The 10416-nt window shown below is 39.7% G+C and overlaps 2 protein-coding genes and 1 long non-coding RNA gene across 6 annotated transcripts in view; 2 read left to right on the top strand and 1 right to left on the bottom strand.

The window, feature by feature from the left end:
* Positions 1-824: 824 nt before the first annotated feature.
* Positions 825-7887, top strand: slc18b1 (solute carrier family 18 member B1). Its single transcript, XM_037071375.1, has 14 exons — positions 825-1074; positions 1272-1411; positions 4038-4133; positions 4227-4300; positions 4899-5046; positions 5276-5432; positions 5530-5666; positions 5927-6028; positions 6122-6213; positions 6324-6419; positions 6506-6580; positions 6700-6793; positions 7108-7157; positions 7258-7887. Exons 1-14 carry the CDS (start codon positions 1044-1046, stop codon positions 7310-7312), a joined length of 1347 nt encoding a protein of 448 aa, XP_036927270.1. The 5' UTR covers positions 825-1043; the 3' UTR covers positions 7313-7887.
* Positions 7888-8568: 681 nt separating this feature from the next.
* The window catches only part of ahi1 (Abelson helper integration site 1), a 95045-nt gene continuing 93197 nt past the window's right edge, over positions 8569-10416 (bottom strand). For all 4 annotated transcript variants that reach the window (XM_037071373.1, XM_037071371.1, XM_037071374.1 and 1 more), the window contains exons 27-28: positions 9748-9836; positions 8569-9101 (exon numbers count right to left, since the gene is read on the bottom strand). In XM_037071373.1, coding sequence (XP_036927268.1) covers positions 8951-9101; positions 9748-9836 — 240 coding nt within the window. In that variant the 3' untranslated portion in view covers positions 8569-8950. The remainder of the gene's footprint in view (positions 9102-9747; positions 9837-10416) is intronic.
* Positions 9109-10251, top strand: LOC119004459. Its single transcript, XR_005070200.1, has 3 exons — positions 9109-9508; positions 9758-9920; positions 10139-10251. It is a non-coding gene; the product is annotated as an uncharacterized LOC119004459 (long non-coding RNA).

Here is a 10416-nt window from a genome sequence, read left to right as displayed (position 1 = left end):
TGTTTATCTTGTATCTTATTTAATTTACATGTCATGTATGTGTGTCATTGTACGATGTCACTTAGGCGTTACTGACAATAGCCTAAGGAGAGAGTGGTGTGAGTTTTGGTTTCCACACCGTCATTGGAGATAAAAGGTCCAAAATAAAAACACACTTTTTTGAAAATAAAGGTTTTGAGTTGAAAAACTTCACAATCATTTATGAGCACTTACAGTTTGTCTGTGTTGGTAAGATTCTGAAAATAACTTTATGTCACAATTTGTGTCTTTCACATTTGATATGTAAAAAAATAATAATTATGAAATGAAATGATTTCAGGAAACACGACATATCACTAAACACAACTACATGTCAGAAAGCAGAACAATATGTCACTAAACACAACATTTCAGAAAACATAACATTTAAAAAAAACCAAAAACCTGTCAGTAAGCACACAATAAAACAAAATTACACCTATAAAATAAGTTTATGCTCAGAAAGTGTGCTTATTTTTTTGCTAATGTCAGTAAATTTGTTCTTCACCTTTGTTTAAACGTGGTACCAAGTTGTTACACATGCAGAAAGTTTTGTGTTTTAGAAAATGTTGTTGTGTTTTGACCCTGAGAGGCCGCCATACTTTGAAATAACAATACTACAATTTCTAACACACACATATACTTAATCACGCTGTAAAATAAACTCCCAGTATTAACACGCACATTAAATCATTAAAAGTAGTGTAACGTTACCCAGCTTCTGCATTTTGTGTTCGCAGGGGGGGAGGTTTAATCGCTGCACCCACCGGAAGCAGCGTACCAGTGCTTTTATTTTGAAAGACGCACAGGAAGTAGTGTGTATTTTGACGGCTGACGCTAAAAGTCGTAGAGGGAGCACTCGAGGACCCAGACTGTGTGAAGACAAGCGGCTTGTTGTCGCTGAGGAGCTGGACGACTGTCTCCTGCTGGTGTTTTCGGGACTCGTCCTCTCCTCCGTGTGTGTCACCGTGTGAATGTCCGTCCTGAACTCCGGTAACTGGATACAAAAGCCTGGGAATTAAAAAATGGACCCGCACGCTGATCTTCAACAAGCAGGTTGGTTGGTCACTTTCATAGGTTGTTTAATAGAAGTCGGACAGCCTCAATTAATGGCGCTGAATTAACTTATTTGAGTCAACGTCAAAATCAACAATTAATTTTATGTCAGATATGTTTAACAGTCGTGTGACATTATCTTCATTTCTGTTCCTTCACTTTCCCTCATTTCCCTTTTTTTTTCTTCTTGTCACCAGATACCAGCCCTCCAGATGAGTCAACAGATCCTCCCCCGAGGATGACAAGACACCAGATCCTCACCTTAATATCACTAGCGTCTGTCAACTTCAGTTCAATGATCTGCTACTCAATATTAGGACCTTTTTTCCCCCATGAGGTGAGTTAAAGAAGCCCACATCACAGAAAACACATAACATGACCTGGTACAAAGAGTTTGAAGGTGAACTCTTTACATTTTAGAAGAGAAAGACCTACAATGACTGATGTTTAATGCCTAAACAATCAGACCTTAAAGGAGATCACAATTTCATAGCGTCCACTTTGTTTATATGTGGCGGACCCTGCCACCTTGTTAAGCTCCAAACAGTGTTTTAGGGACCTTATTTTCATCTGAGAACAGCTTGTATGAATAGCTTTGTATTGCTGTGTCATTAATGTTGTTAAATACAATTAATAATTAATAATTAAATACAAGTCTAGATTTAAATTTCTTCTACTAATAGATATAAAAGTTTTATGTTATATCACAATACAAAATATGTATCTCAATAATTTGAAATCCCCTTATAGCTGCTGGAACTGGATGACAGAATGAAATATCACTCTAACCCTTCATTATCGAATCAGTGCGGCAATACTGGAAGGATTAACTACTGGTGCTTTCACAAAATATGAACACAATGGGATTTAAAATAAATGATTACCAGTAGAAGAAGTAGAACGGCCTGGTAAGTAACAATTAAGCCCAACCAATATACTGTTTTGCCAATTTTGTTACCCGGTATGTGCCGATATAATATCATTTTTATGTTTACTGTTTCAATTCACTACTGTAGAATATCACATATCTGTTACATATCTGTTGTCACAAGTGTTTGAGAACCACGTTTCAGATATTATCGCCAACACTGTTTATAATTTGGCCAACATGACAGTAACAGTAACACTTAAGTTCTAGTATTCAGGGTGTCTTTATGACCTTTGTCACTAATCAGAAATCAAAGTGAACTAAAGCATTAACATGTAACTCCCACTGACACACTAACACAGGCCAACTTTAATTGCTTCATAGATTTGTTTTATAGGTCATCGTCAGGTTGTTTACATCCTATTGGCTGATGTTTAAACTTTTCTATTGGGTAACAGTGTAGCTTCAAACTTAATGTGAGCTTATGATAATTGATATAATACTGACGACCCAATATCATAAACTTGCGATGGTAACTGGCATTAATATTTTGTTGTTTAATCTGAACTCAAGTCTGTGGAAGCAGTGAGAAAGTTCAAATGACCGAGGTGATGTCTGACATCAAACAACAGATGCAAGATAAAATCAAACACGGCACACAGTCAAGATACTGTATAGTCTTAAATCAACAGCAAAACATACAATATGATTTCCCTGAATAAAAGAGTACACACACAACATTAAAACCACCTGACAGGTGATGTTATGCAAGCAAAAGCATCTTAAGGGAGGAGGATGCTGGGAGGTAAAGACAACATAGGGAGAGGATATCAAGATTCTCATCTCAGATAAACTGCACAGTACGAAAGATACATATCTGATGTTCGAGGCCACAAGCAAGGAAACAAAAGCTTCAGTTGTTACTGAGTATGCAGTCGTGTGTGAGTTTATGCCATCGCATCAGCCTCAGGTCAACAGCTTTCAAGATGCAAGCAGTTATATTTGATGAGGTTGTGTGAAAATGATGTAGTAACACTGATCATCGTGGTACAATGAAATGTTACCGAGGGTCCACCATCCACCCAATCACGATGGCAGTGACCCTCCACAGCAGGACAATGCAACCCACCACAATTCACACTTGTCTCCAGATTCCCCATATCTCAGTCCGACCGAGTATCCATGCGTTACGCTGGAAGTCCAATCCAAATAGGCACCATCCTGCATCAGCGGGCCTCAGAGAAAACACCATCACCACCCTGGTGCCAGACACAAACAGGCACGACCTGTTTGATGGGCTTGGGATCAGTCTGAGCATTACTCAGATCACTCTTGAGCAGTTCTGGCAGTGTGACAGGGCGCACAGTCCTGCCATCACGGAGCTGCTGCTATGAGGGGTGTACTTGGGCTCAATCGCATTTTCAATTTGTACACATTCTCCTCATTGTCAGATGCCACCTAATCTGAAACACAGGATGTAAACCTTTGGGAGGTTGTAGTGACTCAAATCAGGGTAACAATAACAGGATAAAATAAGGTAACTTTGACGTATCTTTCTCTACATTTACAGAGACAGATCATTAAAACTGGTACAAGATCTTAAACAACATCTGATTACTGCAGTTAGGGAAGTGAAACCTCTGTTTCAATTAAAGGTCATTGAGTTAAAGTTGAGGAGAACAGTTGTGATAAAGCACAATGTTGTAATGCTCATTTGTGCACCACTGTCATTGTGAAGCTCATAGATTAGACATCAACAACTGAGGAGTCGTGTCTCCTCAGTGGAATGAATGAGTGATCATGTGCTAGACATCAGAAAGCCCTCCTGAAGGCCAGTGAATGACTCGCTCTGTTAACGTCATCTGACTGATGGTGTCAGGTACAATCAGCTGATGTCATGCGTCTTCACTGCCAGACTAAGGTCAAGGCAAAGTAGAGCAAAAAATAAATGATGATCAAAATAGAGGCATGGCTCTGTTATCTCCCTTTGTTGACCCTTTGTGTTAATGGGTTTATTACTTGGTGGTGGTTTGACTAGACATCTTAATTATTCCTCCTCAGATCTGTAATGGATTACATGGATTTTTCTCCACAGGCGGAGAATAAGGGAGCAAGTCAAACTGTCATCGGCCTCATATTTGGCTGCTACGCTGTCTGCAATTTAATTGGGTCATTGATAATGGGGAAATATGTAAGTATATGGAATTCATCCTCATCAGTTTCTTGCTATGTGAAGAGTGATTTGCAGCACAGTGATCTATTCTCCACTCTGTTGTTGTTTCAGATCGTGCAGATTGGTGCAAAATTCATGCTCGTGGTCGGGCTTTTTGTGTCGTCAGTCTGCACCATCATATTCGGGTAAGCGCTGGTCCAAATTCCAGCTTTTCAAATGTTATTATTTATATAAGTTTTTTTGCGTCTTCGTGACAGTAAACTTAATATCTGAAGATGTCATCTGGGGCTTTTAAACACTTTCTGACATTTGCATCTTTAATAAAAATGCATTTTTAAAAAATGTGAAATGATATATTTGTTTTACAAATTCAGTAGGATTGAATGGAGCTGAGGCTGAGAGCTGCAGACAGTGTGGGAAAGATGGAAAGTATTTAGAGATGGATTAATGCAGACATTGTTTCCTGGGATTTGCTGAGAGTAAGAAAAATACAGAATCACACAAGCCGCACCATTTAGATAATCGTGGAAACACTTTATGTAATTTAATTAATCGTCGGACTGCAAGGAAACAAAATGACAGAGCCTGCCATATTTAGCACGATATTCTATTGGCAATATACAGGCTTGCTTTTTTAATTCTTTACTTAAATGTAAATAAGTGAGGATTTTTGATTTAATCTGTCAGACTATTTAAAACCAAATTGACAGCCCACACAGTCAGTCCGAGTTTGTTTTAGTCCTCCTATTTTAACATGAATTTATTGTTTCTCTCTTCTTGCAGATTACTAGATCGGGTTCCCGCAGGACCCCCTTTTATTACTCTGTGTTTTATTGTGCGGTCGATTGACGCGCTGGGCTTTGCCGCTGCGATGACCTCCACTTTCGCCATGACAGCAAAAATATTCCCAAACAATGTGGCGACTGTGCTGGTGAGTGCAGACCAGTCAGCAGGCATGTTGTTTGGCCATTAGAATCATGAGCAGACAAGAAAAGCATTATAGTTCGGGTTGTTTTCCCATTTCTCCCAACGCCATGAAAAATAATAAATAACCTCTGGTTTACAGTCTGTAGAAATGATCTGATTCTTCTTGCTTGTAAAGAGCCTGCACTGTTAATATAAATGAAATACTTTATTGTGCTGCTATTCTCTCTCTTCAGGGTAGTTTGGAGATTTTCACAGGACTCGGGCTCATCATGGGGCCTCCAGTCGGAGGGTGGTTCTACCAGTCTTTCGGATATGAAGTCCCTTTTCTGCTTCTCGGGTGTTTCCTGTTGATTATGGTTCCTTTCAACATATACGTCTTGCCAACCATTGGTAGTAGTTTGAGATTTCAGCATGTTAATCGTTCGTTTTGAGTCATTTCAAAATATTTTGACTTTGAATAGCTGTTTCTGTGTTTCTGTCCACTCAGATGCCGATCCCTCGAAGGATTCGTTCTTTCGGCTTCTCACCAAAGCGAAAGTCGTCCTCATCTGCTACGCCATATTCACTCTTAGTGCAGGTCTGGGCTTCCTGGATGCCACGTTGTCCTTGTTTGCTATGGAGACGGTAAATTAGTTTCTCAAAATAAAGGCGAAAAATGTTTAAGTTTCATCTCAATGATCTCCTAATACCTGCTTATTGATAGTAAGTAAGGAAGCTGCTGTACATGAATTAGGATCTTCACAACAGATGAAAATAAAGCTGGATTTAACCTTTAATATTTGCTACACCTCAAGGAGTCATATGTTGATGTAGATAATCAGCTAGTTATTGGTTAATATGTGTTCCTGAATCTAAAGCTTATTGTTCTTCTCTGTCGTGTGTAGTTCGGGCTGTCAGCCGGCTACGTGGGACTGATCATGCTGGGTCTGTCCCTGCCGTACTGTCTGGCGTCACCACTGATGGGGTATTTCACCGATAAATATCCTGTGAGTACTGATGCAGACGATGGATCACCCTCTCTTAGTTGCAGGCTTGTTATTTAGACTGTAAAGTTAATCACTTGTGTTGGTGTTCATCAGGCCACCAGGAGCTGGTTCATGGTGATCGGAGGTCTCGCAACTGCGACTGGTTTCTGTTTCCTCGGCCCCGCTCCCTTCTTTTACCTCCCGAGGTGAAACTATGGAGACTCTTTACGTTAAAGGAACACAACCACATTTCTGAAACCACACTTATTATCTGCTTTATTTCTGTTTTTGTTTGTTTGTTTGTTTGTGCGTGCAGCCAGCTATGGTTGCTGGTCCTCATGCTCGGAGTAATTGGGTTTTCTCTGGGTATGACTGCAATCCCGACGTTCCCTGAGATCATCGGATGTGCATAGTGAGTGGCTTCACATGTTTGTGCCCTTACATTCATGACCTGAGTATAAGGTGAAACACACGCTGCACATTCTTTCCTCTTTGTAGTGACCTCGGATACGAAGAGGGACTGAGCACCCTTGGAATGGTCTCTGGACTGTTTGGGGCAGTTTGGTCCACAGGGTGAGTTTGAGCCAGCTGATAATACACTACATATGAGATTAACTGTTGCGCTGGTTTCCTGTGATTTGATTTTTAATGTTTTCTTCTGGGTTTTAAAGTGGAAATGTGTATTTTTTCAGGATGTTTTATGGCCCAGTGGTGGGAGGTGTTATCACACAACATCTGAGCTTTAGGTGGGCAGCTGTAGTCCAAGGAGGCTTGGCGTTTCTAGCGGTAAGTATCAGTTTGTTCAGACATCATGAGCGTTTTTAGTTTGTCCTCGGGATTTGAAAGATCCCATTCACACTTTAAGACCATAAATCATCGCGCTTAAGCGGTTTTCAGATGCCAGTGTGACAGAGGCAGCATGAGATCGCGAGAGTGGTCTCTTTAGTCGCATGTCATTTATTTAAGCGATGGAAAAAAGTGATTCCAGGCCTGTAAGTCGTTCACACAACACACAACAGAGATTGATGGAAAAAGAAGCGTGTCATTCTGATCTCTGAGAGGTCACACACGTGAAACTCAAAGAACAACTCTGTCCTCAGGCCTTTCTCCTCGCTCTGTGTTATCTCTACGAACGCCCGCGGCAGCAAAGGTAATCATTAACCCTCAGATTATCACATTCATAACACACGGCAACGCTATCTAAATTATATGCTGCTTGTAACGCTCTCACTTCTGTGTTTGAATTCAAGCACTCGAGAAGAAAGTCGGAGAAAAGATGAAAGCACTCCTCTCCTGGCTGAATGAAGCGCTCGCAGCATGTGGGAGGACGCCGTAAAGAACCAGGAAAGTCAGCTAGCTGTGGGAATTAGCCTCCGAGCTACTCGACTTATTAATTGCATTTTATCATTTTTGATAAATCATTGTTGGTGTTGGAGAGAGGATAGTGATTTTACAATACGTTACAGAAAAAACACTTTTTAATCGATTGCCTGAAAAATTGTATCTAGTCAGCACAGCACTGTTACCTCGTGTTAAACAGTATTGAATGTACTGATGTACAGATGAACAGATATGCTGAACACTCCGCACAGGAGAAGAAGAAAGTGACCCTGTTCTGTGTGCCTTGAACTTAACATTCTGGTATTGTGACAACCTCAGCGCCGAGTAACGGCAGTACGACAGTGTCACTGATTTAAAAGTAGATACATCTAGATTTAAATAGATTATTTCATATGTGCACTAATGTACTATATATGATGACTGTAACATGAGGTTAACCACTGGAAATCACAGGACATCTTAAGTCCGGATCACAAACTAAATGTGCCTTTTGTTCTGCTGCATTAACGGTCTTATTTTTCTACGTCACATGAGGTGGATTTTATGTCGATGAACACCAGCCACAGTCGTAGTAACATGACAGATGGAAGCATGTTAAGTCTTCACTGTGGTCAGTGACTTTATATGTTTTTTAATGTGTTAAACTGATTTGAATAAAAACAGTAAATATATCAGTGTCACACCTTTCCATTCATTCCCTCCATCAATGCCATTCCTGTGCAGTGCATACAAGTGGCGTGATTATTAAAGGAACACTTCACTCAAAAATGACAAGTCTTTATCTACTCACCCTCATGCTGATTTCTGGAGCTTCACAGCAAAACAGAATTGCAGTATTCTCTCAAACAACTGAAAAAAGTGTTAAATATATATAAGTTAAATATATATGTAGAATGCTAATGATGTCCACACAATAACATCAGTGTATATGTGTCTCCACTTGACAAGCTCAAATGATTCTTTTAAAATTATGTTTAATAATTTTTTTAATGTTTTTTTCTTCCTTTCCTTTTTCCCCCTAAAATGAGAGATGTCGTGAATTATTTTTATACTGTACTTGTGTATTCACCAATAACTTCTATCATTAATGATTTGTGTATGTTGGACTTCACTATCAGTACAACTATAATGTTCACTTTTACTAAAAATTGCGTTCCAGTATGAATTTATGAAAAAGTGAGACTTTACATGTGATTCATAGAAAGATAAAAAACAAAACATTTAGAAATGAACACATTTTACTTTTTACAGTTGTTAAGATGTGTCACATACAAACTTCAGTCTCTCACAGGCTAATAAAATATAACTGTGATGTTACAGAAATGTTGCTTTTTATATCGTCTATAAAAATGTGCATAATATTAAATTTGTGCTCACATCATTAAATATTTAAAAAACATACAAAATAAACTCGAGAAGACAATTTTTCATATACAAATTACAACATTTCATTAGTCAATCTGTATTAAATACAATACAGAATATAAACATACCGACTGTTCAATATAAAAAACAAAACTCCTGCAAAGTTTATTGCTGTTAGAAAATATAAATAAAAGAATAAAGAGCACACGACTTGAAACAAATCATGTGTTGATGGGTTTATGTTTCAGGCTCAAAGGCACCGTTCGTCCGGCCCGTCGGTCTCTTCGGGAGAGGTCTGTCTGTTGACCTGCCTCTCCTCCTGCTCGACTCTGACGCATCTGAGAATGAAGCCCCTCCCAACTTCTTCACCTTCTTTTTCCTTCTCGCTCTGCGGGGGGGGGGAACCATAGTTCATCATCAGTATTCATTAGTCATAAACCATAGAAGAGTCAGTCATAAACTTGTGTAATCTTGCTATTCTTCATGAAGAACAACACAAGGGAGCCTCGTGAAGGAGGATTCTAAAGTGTCCAGTTGTATTCTTATCTATATTCTGAAGGTAAGTGTGGAACTATGGAAACTCAACACTGCAACAGAAAAAGAACCCAGCTGATGGATGAGGCAAAGGAGGTGAAGAGCGAGAGTGATAGGAACTGAGAGTAAACAGGAGTGAATGGACGGGCATTCACTAGATGGAGAGCGCTCTAGTGTTGTGTCAAAGTCTGCTCCTTCGCCGTTTCTTCTTACCAGCAGGACTTGAGACGTTTCAAATCCAGCATTCTTTCTGCTCGATCAGTAAGTAATAAAACCTGCTTACTTATTATTCCAACTGGGTGTTTTATTCTGCCTTTTTAAAGCACTGAGATCAGGGTTTCTAGGTCGAATTGGGATTGTTTTTTGATCTGGACAGTAGCCCGGATGCTTGCTGTAGCCATGTTGCTATTGTCATCTTTGCAACAGCAGCACCAACAGTAATACCACAGGAAATCAAAAGGAGGAGAGAAAGATGAAATGTTGCCTGTTTCCACTTTTACCTGGCATCAGTCAACTCAGGTTCGGTGTCAGAGAGGGTCGGCTCAGAGAGAAACATAAGCTCCCCCGAAGAACTGACGGCAGCAGACACCTTGTAGAAGTCAGGAAGGAGAAAAAAATGAAGACAGAACTTCTCTATGAGAAGACAGGAGAGGAATCATACCTCACAGATATTGTACGACACACCACAACCGTCATGCATTTTTTAAAAAATGAATTAATTCTCCCTCATCCACACTGAAGGCTAATTAGTGGCTCATGACTTATCTTAGTTTCACCAAAAAATAATAAGAGGACGGAAGTATTTGTCAGCTGTTTGGAACATACTGAGCATTTACAGAGCTATAAATACTAACACACTGCACACTCCTTCACAATCCCTCTTTTATTCAGGACATGACAAAGTCTCAACCGCAGATGATCTTCCTGAGGTGACTTGAGGTAATGCATGCATGCACAAAAGATGCTGGGTATTATGTACAATAAAAACATAATTGGGAACAAGACAGCAGTCTGAAGGCATTTCTTTTTGGGGCAGTTAATGTGTAGCTGACATCATTTCCAGCTGACCACAGGTACCATCAGATAACATCGAGCCTTTAAAAGCCACCATTCAGACCCTCAGAGTCAAAATAAAAGGTAGTATCACTTCCACCAAGCAGAAACAGAGA

The sequence above is a fragment of the Acanthopagrus latus genome, chromosome 16 (assembly GCF_904848185.1).
Source record: "Acanthopagrus latus isolate v.2019 chromosome 16, fAcaLat1.1, whole genome shotgun sequence".
In the NCBI taxonomy this organism is placed as follows: domain Eukaryota; kingdom Metazoa; phylum Chordata; class Actinopteri; order Spariformes; family Sparidae; genus Acanthopagrus; species Acanthopagrus latus.
This window is presented reverse-complemented; position numbering and strand designations above follow the sequence as displayed.